Source organism: Eucyclogobius newberryi, unplaced genomic scaffold (assembly GCF_026437365.1).
Source record: "Eucyclogobius newberryi isolate DKJ021-1_F unplaced genomic scaffold, fEucNew1.0.hap1 SCAF_17, whole genome shotgun sequence".
Taxonomy (NCBI): domain Eukaryota; kingdom Metazoa; phylum Chordata; class Actinopteri; order Gobiiformes; family Gobiidae; genus Eucyclogobius; species Eucyclogobius newberryi.
Window position 1 is genome coordinate 24,025,875 of NW_027315801.1, and position 16,870 is coordinate 24,042,744.

Here is a 16,870-nt window from a genome sequence, read left to right on the forward strand (position 1 = left end):
CACACAGGTTCAAATCACTTCTTCCTCTTTGTGTATTCAGAAGAAGTCATCCCCCCCCTTCACAGCAGCGCTTTCCTGGACGTGCCGCCACCTCTCCCACCTCTCCGCACTGGTAATTGGGTATGACACAAGATCAACAGCACAAGGCATTTGAATTCAACGTATGCCATCTTCCTCATCTCTTCTTCAGCTCGCGGCCTTGGCTTGCTGCTGTTACCGTAGCAACATCTGCGCGGCCACCTCCGCCCGCCGACCTCCACCACCCCCCCTGTCATTTCTTCTTTCCTTTTATTAAGATTGGATGTTACATGTGTGTGGATTCGTGCGGGCAAGTTTTTTTTTCCTTCTCCCCCCCAGTTTTTTCTTGTGCATGGCTGATGCAGCGTGCCGAGCCAATTACCAGAGTGTCAGTGGAGAATTTAGAGTAAATGCAGAGGTTCAGACTTAATACGTTCAGTCAATCGGGTACATTATGGCACACCTGGGTACACCTGAGTGGGGCTCGATGAGAGTGCTGAAGCAGTTACGATAGCGTGACAATGTGCTCCTCCTCTGGCTGAATGGCTTTACCAGTCAAAAGGACTTATTTGATGGTTTGTTCTTGAAACAAATGTAAAATGAGGTTGTTTGTTCAGTAATTCTCTGAAGCGAAAGCAACTAAGAGAAGTCTAACCAGGACTGTGGGCGAAATAAATTTGTTTTTTGACTGATGCAAGATTTAAAGAACATACAATCCATCCACTTATTGTAATAACAGTGGCAGTAATGACATCACCAGTCAGAGCAACAAACTGTTGCTCCGCTTCATCAAAGAGTAAGGAACAAGCTCAAAAAGGTGCAGGGAACTCGACTTCTGCCAAGTACAATATTACAAATGCCATTTTGAAATAATTAGATAGTAATTTCCTCTCTTTTCTCTTTCTGCAACTGCCCCGCATTATGTTGCTCAAAGCCAATTGATGAATTTAAAGCTATACAAATCAAATATTGGCTATTGGTTAAAATCTTAGGCAGAGTTTGTCAAATGTCAAATGTTAGTACAGAAAAAAATTCACAAGATACATAAAATATAAATAAACAGATTTATTTTTTTATCTTGACATGTTGGATAAGTCATGGCCAGGACATACCTGAGCTTATAAAATACAAAACCACTATTCAGTAAAGCAAAAGCACGCAATCATTTCTTTTCAAACTACACTTCATTCAAACCTACATTATGATAGAATAAGTGGTAAAATATTGGACGCGAACTGACCCTGAATTGTAGTTTAAGCCATTAAATTACGGAAGAAATGCTTCATTGTCAGTGTCAAAATAAAAGCCATGAACGCAATAGTCTCGGAAGGAATATTATGGCAGTGCAAAAGTAATAGAATTCTTGAATATGTGTTTGTATTTTTACCAAGCAACAAACTCATGATAACACAATGTCCCTTAGTGCATAAACGGATAACCTCCAAACCGCCGCACACAATCGCATCTTCAGTCTTCATCCGCGGTTGACCATCAAGTTCTGAAAAAGAGAAAAAGAGTTTGTGGGCGTGTGTAGTGTTGCCGCCCACTGACCTTTCATGTGCTGTTAGGTGCAGCTTCGGACTGTGTTCCTACATAGTACCAACTGCAAATGTCCAGCTGAAAGGTCAGGGATGAGAGAAGAGGACATTATTTCAGTAATTATGTTACTTAGGTCGACAGCGGTGTACGAGCGCAGGGCATCGCCACCTCCACTTTGCTTTGTACTGCTGTGACTTTGATGTGTGTCATTTTATCTTAAAACACTAAAAGCTCTAAAGATAAAAAACATAGCACAGTCTCTCACTGAGCATCTAAAGACAGAAGTTTATAGAAAAGAGGACATTGAATTGAACGAGCAACAAAGACAACAAATCCTGACTGGTAAAAGAAAATATGTGGTTTTAGTTATAGGAAAAAAAGCACGTTGCTTCATAAATGAAAATAAACTAAATCAATTGCATTTTTACCGTATTTTCCAGACTATAAGCCTCACCTTTTTTCATAGTTTTGGCCGGGGTGCGACTTATACTTATATTTATACTTATATATTTACACTCCGGAGCGACTTATATGTGATATTATTTGTTATTTTCACACTTGCAACCGCATTTCATACTCCAGTACAACTTATATGTTTTTTTTCTTCTCTATTATGCATTTTTTGGCTGGTGCGACTTATACTCCGGTGATACTTATAGTCCGGAAAATACCGTACTTATATTTTACTAATATACTTATACTACACTCCGGAGCGACTTATATGTGATATTATTAATGTTATTTTCACACTTGCAACTGCATTTCATACACCAGTGCAACTTATATTTTTTTCTTTATTATACATTTTTTGGCTGGTGCGACTTCTACTAATAGTCCGAAAAATACGGTATTGCTCGGGACACATTTCAAGTCATCTTTAAACACATGCCAGTGTTGTGAAAGGCTGAACACACAGAAGAATCGGTCTTAGTTAGGTCTAGTAAATACTCTGTACACTGCGAGCACAGTAAAGAGCAGTGACCCACAACGTACAGTACGTTTCCTCCAATGGGATGTTAAGGTCTTGAAACAATACTTCATAAACACACTCACGCATCAACATCTTAGCACGGCAGCAACATAATCCCATGATAACCAGTCCAGATGAATACGGTTTCATGCTCCAATATAAGACGCTATTCAATGTACTACAGTAGGTGACTTGACATTGATCCGAGGGGCTTATTGAACTATACAGTAATGAAAGGAACGCCACAGAAATCGATGCGGAGAGATTGACCTTCCACGTCAATGACTGTTCCGATCCTCTTAATTTGAAATGATATTGAACCGATGACGGCGAGCTGAAGTTACAGTACATGTGACGATAGCCAGGGGGCATCATTAACATTATCTGATGAGGCAGAACAGGCGCGCGTAATCTGATTGCATCAAATCCATAACGTAAACTCATTTAGTATTCGTATTCCAGGGGCACGGTGGGACATTTGGAAAAAGCTCCACTTTTTAAAGAAATGAATTAATATGAAGAGAAAGGGATACACTAGATATCAATTAAAAGGTGCATTATGTAACTTTCCGTGATCTGCTTGCTTCTATGGAAATGCTTTGCTGGGAATGTTCCTCTTTATGGCATTAAATGTATCATCTGTCCTGCATTTATTTAATCAAGGGTGTTTTTATTGCTCAAAATAAGACGGAAAAACATGCATTCTAACTGTGAGCGATGCCGCCTCTCCACAGATCTGACCTGTGTCTTAGCCTGTTTGCACCTCCTGCTCGTTTCCTTGGAAATACATTGCAAAAACAGCCCAGGCACAGCAATAACATCTCCATGTAGACAAGTAGCCTGAAAAATGGCATATAGTATACAGTTGCAGTTTGTATGTGCCATCTGTCGTGCTACAGTGCATTTTGAAAGTACTTTTAAACTGTAATTGGCTGGTCCCACTTTGAAATAATCGTGGTGTTTATCGACATCTCAAACGTCTCAGCTGCCAGGTGCGGCGTCCAGGTGTCCGAGTTTGAATACGGCACTTCACAAAAACAAAACCTCCATTGGCAGTTTGTGTCATTGTTTTATCTTTCAGTTCGATTCGAGCCACGAGTAAATGTGCCGTCTTTTTTCAATAAAACATGTTGCAAGTTCATGACACGCAGTTTGAATAAGTTGCTAGAAATACATGTTTTCCTTTGCATAAAAGTAAATATTTTCCAGTTTTTAAAAATGCATTTGTAGTGAGACCACCCGGCACACAAACAATAAATGATTCCATGACATTTCTCGTCTTGTAAAGCATAAACTGGATCTCTCATGGTGTTGATTGCAGTTTGCGCTCGCCTTCATTTCCCTGGTGGTCTTCAGTATCAAACCTTCTCTCTGATCCTGGTGACAGTTTTCCTGTGTAGGACACATAATGTGCTGTGAGCCCGGTGGAGAAAGCCCTGGCTGTGAAACCCCGAGTACTAAAACCACAGAGAGACTGAGAGTGCAGCTGATCAATACACCCCCATCTTACCCCTCACTCCCGTCCGCTCATCTCCACCTCTGATTTCCTCCTCCACACCACCCCTCTCAAACGTTTGTTCAGAGCCACTCTCATCTACAGCATTCTGGACAATAAAGACCATCTACAGGACATTAGTTGACACATTTTAAATATTTCCAATGCAAAACGTGTGACAAGGAGACTTATTCCAGCTTTTCTCAAACTGACCAGGCGGCGGAAGAGGAGAGAACACTTGCTCTGGTCAAAATCTCAAGCAAGACGAGGGAGGTGCACTTAGACGACAGGGAGCTTATCGTTTCCCCAACAACAACCCATCCATTTCAGAAAAGACACGAAAGGAGTCATAGGTAAAACTATGCAATATTATCTGAAAAAATCTAGTCTGCAACCTAGAGTTGTAGTATTTGGTGTAGGTACCTTGCCCTTTGCTCAGACAGCTGGAGGGAGAGAGGTCAGCATGTTGATAAATGACCTGAACTTGGCCTGTATAGTACTAAATGCAGTCTACTACAGTTTACTGCATGTGTTTGAGAGCAAGAGAACACATTTGAAAAAGGTGGCCTATACTGCAGGTGCAGCAGTGCATATGCCAGAGCTCCAGAAATATTTTCCAAATTGTTACTTCACTAAAACCATGAATATTTTGCCAAAGTGCCACAAACTCTATTTACTAATCATTAAAATAAGTGTTTACGACTCAGCGGCTCCCACACTAATAGCTGGACCGCCTGTTGTTCTTTTTGGAGGTCCACTCTGTTTTAAAGCGGTGACTGGCTGAGCTGACACAGACTCCAGGATGGCACATTGGTATGTGGGCTTTTACAAGCAGCCCATTTTCACTTCATACGGATCACATCAGTGTGTGGAGGGGAGGGGCAGAGGGCGACACAGTAGGAGAAAAACAAATAACAAACACCAAGCGCCTCTCTGCCTGTCCTCCATTCGGCCTGCCGCAGCTTGGGAGCCTTGACTCAATTGGAAATCCATTTTATCTGATGACTGACAGGCAATTGGGGCTCCCAGGTGATAGACTGAGGCGCTGCGGTTGATAGGCCTGACCACTCCAGTGCTGAGGGATGAAGGGATGGAGATGGGGAGAAAGTGCAGGAGAACACGTACAGATGAGATTGGCTCTTTTAACAAGCTCCATTTTAGGTCGGCCTGGCAAATCAGCTGTCTGGATCATTTTGGGCGTCAATTCGTAAATATATTTGAAACACGACTAGGGGCACATTAATTAATACACAAATATTAAAGACGATTGATATCACTATATAACGATTGAAAACACGCTGGAAGAGAGGTTGACACTGATGTGTTGCTTCAAAATCAAACAAACAAGAAGGATTCAGTTAGCAAGGAACATACATCTACATTAGAAAGTGATGAAGTGAATATAAATACTAGCCACTTTTCCTGGAGTGAGTTACAAGTGAAACTACTACTTACTGTCTGTGCCACTGTCAGTCCCCCACAATATAAGTGCTTATTGTCATCCCCAACGCAATCACAACATTGTTTTTTCAATAATGATTTTATGTCTAAACTGCCAAAGTAAAAACCAATCAATATTGATACTGTTGTCTTTTTTGTTAGTTTTAACCACAAAACAGGTTTTAGTACGCTGCTCTGAACTCTTTATATCATGTTATTTTTGAACATTTATTTTTTGTATGTTTCCTTCCAAATAAAATAAAATGTAAAAGAACTGCTATTACATGTTGTGTGCAGGTCCATTCTTGCCTCCAACAACCTTTTGTGAAAATAAAACAATAAAAGAGCCAATTATGTGTGGTTTAAATTCCTCTTCTGCCGGTGATTTGTAAGTGTCAAATGTGTAAGTCTGGACAGAGTTTTCCATTTCAAATGAGGTGTGAAATTGTGGCCTAATGGGCAACAGCCTTGGCAAGCAAAACCATGTCATTAAACAGCTTCCAACAAAGGAACAAACAAAATATTTCTATGTGGGTTTCTAGCTTACTCTATCATTTATTTTCTGAAATGAAATGTATCTGTTAATTGAGGTTGAGAGTTTCAGACACACAATTAGCCTTTGCAATATTCAGTTAATAAGCAAACCCATACAAACCACATACAATTTAGTACATAGCATTATTAGAATATGAATAGAATATGAGATGTTTCCAATTGTCTAAAAACAAAAATGTATAGGGGGCAAATTTGCAGAAAAGTGAATGGGTCTCATTGGTCAAGTCAAATCAATCAAACCTACAACTATTATTGATTTTCTATCATGAACTGCTATTCTCAGAAGAGTTTCTGAAAGGTAGTGGCATGCAGTTACCAAACATCATGTTTGAAAAGCCTTTTTTATTACAACAAAATCCATATATATTTGTTTTCTTTTGCTGGACTAAGAACTGCAAATAACTGTACTACAACTCTTAAAAAAGCTATTCCAAAGTTTCAGATAAAAGTGAACTTGTCAACACGGCTCCCTGGGAACACGCAATAACACAATGCGATTTATTTATTTACAAAAGGCCAGAGAAGAAGAAAGAAATCGATCTGTTCGGGAGTTGTAGAGTGTGAATTGGCGAGCAATCACAAAACAGCGGCAGCCCCCACCTAAAAAAGAGAAAGAGGAGGAGAGGGAGATGGATTGACAACGGGACACAAAAGAACCAGTGGGACAAAGTAGAGCGTTCCGATAATGTTGCGGCTGCTTGGGCACAACAAAAGCTGGTGAAAGACCCACCTCAACACCCCGCTGTCGCCCCCTCTTATCCCAACAGGGGGTCCGACTCACACAAATCCTCTCCCTGAGCGTGTGTCACTGCCGATAAAAATGCCCCCCAGGAAAAGAAAAAAATAATAACCAAGAGTGCTTATTGTGGACTGGATGGCTTTCAAGAGGGTATAATGCGAGGTTTGTGTTGAATAATTATCCGGACCCCTGTTAAGAGTGTAGAAAGAGTGGACGAGTGCGGGGTCTAGGGGGCAGGCCTCCTGGCGCTCGGATAGGTCACGGTACAGCAAGCGAGGGCCACAAAAGCTGCCCGAAAAGCATCCCAGTGGAGGCAATCTGGAGCGGCCTCGCCTCCAGCGCCCCGCACTCTGAAGCATCGGCGTTTGAAAGCTTCGAGGTGAGGTTACCGCCGGAGACCGCTAGGCACATGAAAAGAGCCAACTGTGGCCAACCTGGGCTTTCGATTGAGCAATATAGTGTGACAAAAGGGAGAGAATGATGGGGGCAGAAAGAGAAGGGCAGTGACGGTGCAAAGGTTATGTCTCTGCAATCACCAGAGAGTGAATGGAAAGTTTTCTGTGGAGCACAAAGTGGCACAAAGTGGAGCAGGTGCAATCAGCACTTTTGTCACGGGGCAGAGGTGCAGAGTATCCGCAGCAAACTGGCGCGCGCGACTGTAAACATTTTAGTAAGATTTCAAACAAACTGAGGAGCTGTTAAATGTGAGTAAAAGGACTACCTCCTTCTGCCCTCACTTTCATATGATAATACAAATGTTTGACTGCAATTTGCTTTGGAGATTCTATTTCGAGCAATTATGAGACTGTGGTGCAGTCTGCAAATGAAACAATTACATTATAAAATCCCTATCACATCTGTCATAGCAAATAGACCGACCTTGCTGGAGAAAATGTTTATTGGCTTTGAAAGGGTATTATGAAGAGCTGTATAAAGCACAAACAACTATAAAATCCCTATGCAAGATCAAACTTTGCTTTTGCTTTTGCCACTTGTCAAATGTGTATCTCAGGTGTTGGGCTATGTATGGCATATACCGTATTTCCGGGAAGCATCTTATACTCCAGAGCGACGTATATGTGATATTATTAGTTATTTTCACACTGACAAGCGCAAGAGGGCGCTCTAGGCTCTAAGCAACGCAGAAGAAGAATCTGCACTTCCTCTACCTTCAGAGTTTGGGGAGTTGTTTAGAAGTGACACAGAGGAAAAATAATTCAATGGATTTAGTGATTTGGGGTAATACTGATGCTTTGGTAAAATTGTCAGCATGTCTTTATGTGAATAGTTATCTGAATAACTGTTAATATGTTACGTTAACATTCCAGACACGACAGTTTGTTGTGTGTCATGTAGCTGAAGGTGTTACATTAGCATACGTTCACCTATTCAACATTCTCTAATGTTATTATTTTAAATTGGATTTCAAGATTAAATGTCTGTTCTTGGTCTTGGATTTTATCAAGTACATTTCCCCCAAAAAATCAAACTTATACTGCAGTGCGACTTACGTGTTTTTTTCTTCTCTATTATGCATTTTTTGGCTGGTGCGACTTACACGGTGAATATGTTGTCTCTGTGATGGCATTTATACACTTAGTTAGGGGTCTGAGATACAGAAAAAAATTAAATAAGCAAAGTGAAACTCACGTACATCTCCATTACATGTCAACTCCTGACTGCACTTGTCAAAGTTGGCACCCGCATTCACACGGACACATAATGAGTGCAAATGAAAGTGTCTCGCATTTCTAAAGCTTGTAGCAAGAGTTTTCAATCGACTTCAGTCCGCGCTATTTATCGAAACACTTAAATGTCTGCAAAGAAAAAAGGAACAAGACAAGTCTAATTCCACCACTAAAAAACGAAATGTACCAAGCCTGTAATTTCAGCGGTGGCGGCTGATTAAAAAAAAATAAAGTTTGTCAAGCTTACAGTGCAACAAAGGAGCTGGAGAGCTGGTGATTGGTTGCGATCGGTTGTGTGTTGATCAATAGCAGCTTGAAAAGAGGTAGCTTTGATGGTTTATGACGGAGAGAACAACTGCCGTGTGTATGAAAATGGAATCAATATGTCAACTGTGGAGAGGGAGAGAAAAAAGTATAGCGAGACAAAGAGAATGTGAGGCAGTGCGAGATGAAAGGGGTTGGTTTAAAGAAGAACTCACGTCTGACATATGAATGTGCTTCGTTAAAGATGGATGAAAAGAGAATAAACAAAATGGCAACCACTCCCTCGGCTTTACACACACCGCTTGTTGCCAAACCAACAGTTAACAGAGAAACAATCTACAAGGTCAACAAGGTGACATTCATTTTTCAGATAGAACTGCTGAGTACAAACCCTGCTTTCCCCGGTAGTAAATGAACCGTTTGCACCATTGTAAAAGTGAAGTGAATACAATGTGGATGACATGGTAAAAGCATGTCCAGAGCAATCAGTCTGGAGAGATCTAAACAAAGCATGTAATTGTGATTTAAAATGTCCAAAATACAAACAAATGATCCACGGTTGTCATAGATTTACTTACATATAATCTACGACAATCGTGGGTCAAATCACAATTACAAGTTGTTTTTTTTAATTCTATAAATACATGCATTTGGCTTTTCCCAATTTTTTTTTTAGCAATTTGTCTGAAATGTTGGGATCGACTTGAGCCACTCCAAATGGGAAACAGGACCCATTTAAACCTAATTCAAGGACATTACTATCATTAAAAGCAAATAAGATGAATTCAAAGTTTACCTGTAATTAATTTGAAATCAATGGGAAAAGACAAAACCCTGCTGAAATAAATTGCAAGCTTAGACAATATCCTTTTGTTGTAGCCTTACGGTTTGTTGCTTGTTCCTTTTCTTAGAACCAACTAAAACAAAAGCATAACTTTGCATAGCATTCTAATTCCAAACTCCATTTGGCGGCTTTCAAAAAATGCTTCCATTTCATTTTAATTTATCCACTTCATCAAGCCTCAAACGGCGGGGCTGACATGTTTTATTTGTATCTCTGCATTGTCTTGTGCGTCGGATGTGTTGGGTTTGTAAAAGCGTGACAGCCTAACCTCCCAATATAATGAAAACAAATGCTCAAATTACCGCGACAATCAAAAAGAGCTTACGGTTGCTCAGCTTCCCATTCATAAACCGTAAATTTACCGTCTCGCGTCAGTGCTTGTGCAAATGCATCTGGTTACAAAAAAAACAAACAATCAAGCTCAAAACAAATGGTGACGGGTAACCATTCGAATGACAAACAATCAACTAACAATATATAATGGGAGCATCATTTCTTCAGCACTGACCCAGACAGCTGCTCGAGAAAGCTTCTAATTGCCCTTACTTGAGTCGCACTAATTATAAAAACACTAACGTCTGCATGCATTTAACTTGTATATTGTAGCAGTATTAACAATTACTGAATGGTTTATTTTGGCAATGAAGCAATTTACAATTCCACCAGACTAGATATGGGGAATTTAATTAATTTTGTAAAGTATTGGGCTCAGAGTGGACAATTCCCATACCAAACACCATCTTCGTACACTTTAGAGAGGCTCAATGCCGTTATCAAAGCAGTTAGTGGTCTTGAGAACCCGCCCTTGGAAGAGATGTGTTGGGTAAACTTTACTACCTAATTTATTATGTGTATTTCTGCGATGAAGGTCTGAATCTCTCCATCTATAGCCACGTTTCGACTGGTTCACTTTGGAATGGAAAGGAAGCGTCCGAAAGTGTCTGAAGTGAACCGTACTGGTCCGTTTAAGCAATCCAAAGGGAAACGTGAGTGGAAGCCTCCTCCAAAGTGTCCTGGTTCACTGTTTAGCTCCTGGAATACTTTAGAACGAGATGATTGGATAAGAAAGAATGCACTAGGATCAATAAGACTGCAAAAAGCAAATGGAAATGGAAAAAAAGTTATACATTCTCACTAAACTCTGACTTAATCTTGTGACAAACCACAGTACTTCCTTTATTTGTTGATCCGATATGCTTATCAAAACAGAGCTAGCACACATTAGCGTAACTTCCTGTTTGACAATTGCAATAAGTTAAAAATGTTTGCGTTTCCAGTGCATAATGCATTGATCCTAAACCAATGCATTACACAAAGATGTTAAAAATGCAGTGTAGAGGTGCAGAGAATTGATAAAAGCAGAAAAAGCTTTGCGTTTATGTTAGCTTTAGCCACGTCTAACAGCGCCACAAACTTGTTGCAATTACTCAACGTCCTTTGATGAATTGCCGAGATCGCCCACATGATTAAAAAGGAAACAAATCAGGCTTTATTCATTCAAAAACATGTATTATATTTGAGTGACATCAGCTGCTCACATAACAAACCCCTACCTGACAGCCCATCCTGCTATTAACCGTTCCAAACCGCTCTGAACTGTTCTGGGGGCCCTTGTATCTTTACAGCATATATATTTAGAGCTAATTGCCACTGTTTTCACATTAGTATACATTTAATTTCATTCTACCTGTAGTGAATTGCAGCTGTGCAAACAAAAACAGTATTAAGCCAGCATGATTGGAATAATTTTAACATCACTCATGCGTCTTCAGGTCATTAGCACATCTTTTTTCCAGTACACCACTGTTTTCTCCAAGACGGTGCTACACTGAAGCTTTGAAATCTCTCCTTTATAATATTTTTGTCCAGATTTTTTTGTTCCCCAGGCAGCTAGAGCTAACAAGGCACAAAACGGACTTTAGTTGTGAGTTTGGAAGAAACTAGAGTTCAGAGAAACTTTATTTTACAAATATGATAGCATGAGGGGGCAGCAAGTCGCAGTAAGATTCTTGCGCAGTCATGGAGTCAAAGGATCTGGTCTTTGCCACATTAACATTGAGAAGAAAAAAAAAAAAACATCATCTTTAAAAGCGACTACGGCAACACGGCATGACTTTAGGTCTAATTAGAGCTGCTAATTTGGTGTGGAACTCAAGTGCAAAGTTTGGCGCTTTAATAAAAACAGTCACTTCCGTAATTAGGCCAAAAGTTTAAAGAAAAACTATATACTTTAAATCTTTCCATGTCAAAAGCTGCGTTTAAAGTGTGTAAAAGTGTAAAAGCATGGTATTTATGGTCAGTAGAGGTGCAGCTAGCAGCTAAAGCCCCTCATTTTTCTTCATTAGCGATGACTGCCAGGGGGCTGCCATGTTTCCTGCTCCTCTCTGCATCTCCTCATTTTTTGCCCATCGTGGATTCTTTCTCCAGAACGACCATTTAACCCAAACCCTGTCCACGCACACCTGCTGTCTGCTCCCGTTTGACAGCAGCTTCATCTGCCTTTTCCCAAACTTATTAGGCTTAGTGTTCAACTGAGTCCTGCAACTAAGCTATACTACAAAACTATGAAATTAAGTTATATATAAAAGCAACAACAACAACAACAGCAGCAACAACAACTCTCTCTCCATAGAGAGTTCTTTGGCTACTACATTCTCCTTTCACAGTTTGATAAGGCCAAAAATAAATAAATAGTGTGTTTCCTGTAACCCGACCGACTTGAATTTCAAAATAAAAAAAAAACCGACCTTAAACATTTTATTGCATATTTACTGGCCGTACGTTTCGAGAATGTCGAATTGTGAGAGAGAATCCAAAAGCTGCAGGAAAAAAAATCATCTGTTGGGATCGTAAGATATGAAAATCGCCGCACTTTTGTTTCGTTTTACCTATGGGCGCATCCATGTTTGCAGATGCAACCTGCGCAGATGCTGTGACAGGCGCCCGGGGTAGCAGCGCTGACAATATTTTGCGTGACGGTCGAAAAGTGCTCTCATCACGTAGCGACAATAAGAAGAATAGTGCGACACAACTACTGCTGGAAATGCCTATTGGCAAGTGATCCATTTGGTCAACGAGACTCCAAAGTACGGCTGGGCACTTACAAGTTATGGTGCTTTGGAAAACCTTTTGCGACGAGTGGATCTACAGCCCATCGAACACACGCGCAGTGCAACAGAGCGCGTGTTTGACGTCCGGCGCGGAGGCACCGCACAGCTCTGTTGTCGTCTGCTAATGGCTCTTTTCCTGTGGTTGGACTAGTATAGATGTAGATAACTATTTTATTCAATATCTGCATACCAATAAGGCCACTTCAATGCAAAGCGCTCACTTCTGAGAAAAGAAAACTGTCTGCAAAACCTGTGCGAGGATTTAAAATAAATTAATTTTAAAAATCCGACCTACCTACCTGAATATTTTTTTCAATGTTACCGGAAACACACTATTTATTTTATTTGGCCAAATCAAGTACTTTATTAACAGGTTTATTTTTCTTTAGTTCTTATAATTCATCACAAAGAACAAACAGCTGTCCCTAAGCAGTACAAAACCACAATTCCTCAGCTTCCTGTTCTACCTGAGTGTTTACATCTGCAGCATATGTTCTTTAAGAAAGTACTTTGTTTATCCTGACCTTCTATTTGTATTACTCACTAGTCTGTTTGTCTATGTTGTTATCCAGCGGCAGAATAACAGCGTGGCTCTGATCTCTGCGCCGACACGAGTCCTGTTCAATCAGCGCTAAAAGTGAGCTAAAAGAAAAAAGAAATCAATATGAGATTTTGTACCGCTGGGACTCACCGCCTTTGTGAATGTTTGTGTGCATTCAGATGATCACATATACAGACTTCTTATCAGTATATCTGTCAATAGGGGTTTGCTTTGAACTTATCTTTACTTGATGAAACTATTTTCTTCCACGGCTTATCATAGTGTTCTGTCCACAGGGATTTGGACTTGCACAGCCCTCAGAATACTGCACAATGCGACAGAATGTTTTGCATCACAACAGGGGTCCTAAAAATGCTTCTGACTGGAGTTTTTTTACTTCAACTCCACAAAAAATCACTCCACCAAAACGCAAAAAATATAGGAAGAAAAAAACACAAACTTTCGCACAAATATCTATGCAGAAATGGTGAATGTCTATGGCTGAAATGGTGAAATTGTTGTGTTGCGCAAAAATACTGAACGGAAATTAACAAATCATTGCAGACTGTTTTTGATACTGCCATCCCACTCATGCCAGATCTATGAATTTGGGCTTCAAAACCCCTGCCATGGACAATATAAATGGATACCTTTGGAACAGCGGCTGGACAAAAGGCAATCACAAAGAAATGGATGACACACAACACACACACACACACAACACACACAACTACACACACACACACACACACACACTTGCTATTTCTGACCTTGTGTGCTTTACTTATATCCATTTTCTTTAGTTTTCTCTGGTCCTGTCTGGTTTTTTCTGTTTTTTATGTTTGTAAAAAAGAAAAAAAATGTTGCATTTTTTATAGGGCTAAACATGAATTGATGCAGATTAATCACTGGACTGTTATGAGCAAAGGTGCTATAGGGAGGCTTATGTCAGAAAAGGAAGAGGCTAGAGGATCTGTGCTGATATCATGCGGTTAGATTTACATGTGAAATCCATACGTTTTCAGGTGGATTAGCGCAGACTTCCCGCCAGCTGATTTTTACGAGCACGAAGCAAGAACATGGCTCAAATTAACTGCCACGTCAAAAGAGAAGAAACTTAATTCTCTTTATTTATTTATTTTACAAAGATTATAGCATGAGGGGGCAGCAAGTAAGATTCTTTCGCAGTCAGGAAAGTGGTACGGCTGTGGTGCGGCAGAACAAACCAACAACGTGCGCTTCATGAGGTAAATAAAAATCATTACAGAACACTGGAGATACCAGGTCAATCCGAACAGCTTGCATCTGTCCCATAAGAGCCAGTTACACCTCTGCAAGTGGAAATGAAGGGTCATGAACCAGTTTGTTCATGCTAATTTACTTGAAACATGAGACCACACATATTTAAATTTGAGCCAATAGGGCTTTTAACTCATTTTAACTCATTTATTTTACAAAATATTGTACAAACAATACTCACATCAACGTGAAATTAATAATGATTAATCACATTTCAAAAGGTGTGGTTAATCTGAAATATTTCTTTCTTTCTAATCAATTGATAGCACCTTTAATAACCTGTAATCTACACATTGATAAAGGCAAGTGACTGTCTGGACATACCAACGGATCCTTAACAGCCAAGAACAATGTATTTACTTTAAACTGGCAAAAGGACTATTAGCAGGGATGAAGGTAAAGCTAATGGAGAGCTAAGTAAATATCTGATACAAGTAACAGAATGGAAAAGTATGCAGCAGTAGATGTTTCACAATCTCATTACACAAAACACACAAAATGTATTTAAATTATTCTGTAAGTGGAACAGCATAACTTAAAAAGGTTAAAACCAACACATTCAAATGTGATGTGGTATCATTCAAATGCTAATACTGCCACTCGGCATGTTCCATCTTAACCTCAAAGTGAAAATGTATTAAGTGGCGTTTAAAACAACAGAGCTGACAGGCCACCTGCCACAAGTGTTACTTTTTAACACATTCAACCCACCTCCGGGCCCACACAGAACCACCCAGTCACACATCAATTATGAGCTAAGGACAGTTGAAAGCAAGGCTGTGCTGCGGTGTTAAGGGTGCCCTCTTTGCACTGGGACAGTCAGCGGTAGAAGGCTGGATACATTTGGGGGGGGGGGGAAATGTCTGGCGGCTGACATCTCATCAGAAAGTCCTCCTGCATGGACTGTAAGTGGCGATGGCTGTCAGGAGCAGGGCTGAGCGGTGTGGACAGCAAACCCAGAGAGCCGCACAGGGCAAACCGCAAAAACCAACAGATATTGTACATATTCACAGGTCCTCACAGCCCGGAGCTCGAGAATGACAAAAATACATCGGCGTCAACACTTTACGGTACAACATAACACCATAGAAACATACAAGGATTCAACGCCTGACAGATACTCAAAAAGTACGTTCTCGACACTGTTATATTATAGCAATTATAAAAAGATTATGACGAATATTTCAACATCAGGGCAGTGATAGAGATTTAAATTAAGTGGATGTATTAATATGAATCAACTTGGAATATTATCTCCATTAATACTGCACGTTGCACCACAACTGAGCATAGCAACAGAAGGAAACAAAAAAGCACATCGGCGTCGTCACTCCGAAAATCTGCAATGAGGGATTACGTTATTTACAAAAACAACATTTCTCACTTAGTCGTATGATCGTTTTGCGCCTTAAACCTAAAATACCTTTATATGTGACCATAACCTGCGCTCGTTCTGCGGCGCTGTGATTGCGCCTTCCTTTTGTCTGTTTTTCTCTGAGCTGACTGACAGGCAGCTCCACTCCGTGTGAACTCCACAAAGCCTCAGAACTCCGCAGCACTCTGGATGTAAAGAAGTGCAAGTGTGTCTGTAGTTACGACTTTCGGACGCCTGAATCTGACCTCACCGATGCCCGGAAGACATTTATGACAGGACACGGTGCCAGACGATTCATCTTTTATATCCGGCTGGTCAGACTCTAGATGTGCTTTTAAACTTCAGCACACTGTCAGTATAGGAACACTGCTATTTCTGTGCCTTTTTCTGTGCCTTTTTTGTCAACAGTTTACCCAAAAAATTTAAATTAATGAGCAATACTCAATTTCTCTAAAGGGATTGAAATAAGTGTGCAGTTTTTACAGTTGTTGTTTGATTTTATACCAATTCTTGTACTCAAAATATGATTCACAAACAATTTCAATTTAAAAAAAATCTAAACTATAGTGTTGGTTTGCATAACCATGTTGTAGCAATGTTGATTAAATAAAACCGTATAATTAAATTGTCAGGCAGAGCAGTGAATAAGACTGAATTAGTGGAATTTTAAAAGACTTTTTAGGAATTAAAATTATTCTGTTGGATTTTGGAAATGGCAATGAACTAAATCATCAACCCATGCATTTGTACATGTAATTAAGTCTCGTTGCCATTTAAGTAGCAAAAGTCCTCCTCATGTGGACATGTCCAGCTCGTCTGGAGTCACACGTTCTCTTCTGATCGCATTGTAAGGACGCTACTTGTCCTGATGAGTTGATCTGAGCTGCGTGTCCACGACTTGAGCGTGTGAAAAATTATGTTGGATCAAATCACTGTGGCCAAATTTAAGCTGAATAAGACATTTTCATTAATTGCACACTTTGTGTTGCTGTC

The 16,870-nt window shown here is 40.1% G+C and overlaps 1 protein-coding gene across 2 annotated transcripts in view; it reads right to left on the minus strand.

Annotated features, from left to right (window-relative positions):
- Positions 1 to 1,069: 1,069 nt before the first annotated feature.
- The window catches only part of chchd6a (coiled-coil-helix-coiled-coil-helix domain containing 6a), a 69,474-nt gene continuing 53,673 nt past the window's right edge, over positions 1,070 to 16,870 (minus strand). For both annotated transcript variants that reach the window (XM_072449540.1, XM_072449541.1), the window contains one exon: positions 1,070 to 1,516. In XM_072449540.1, coding sequence (XP_072305641.1) covers positions 1,493 to 1,516 — 24 coding nt within the window. In that variant the 3' untranslated portion in view covers positions 1,070 to 1,492. The remainder of the gene's footprint in view (positions 1,517 to 16,870) is intronic.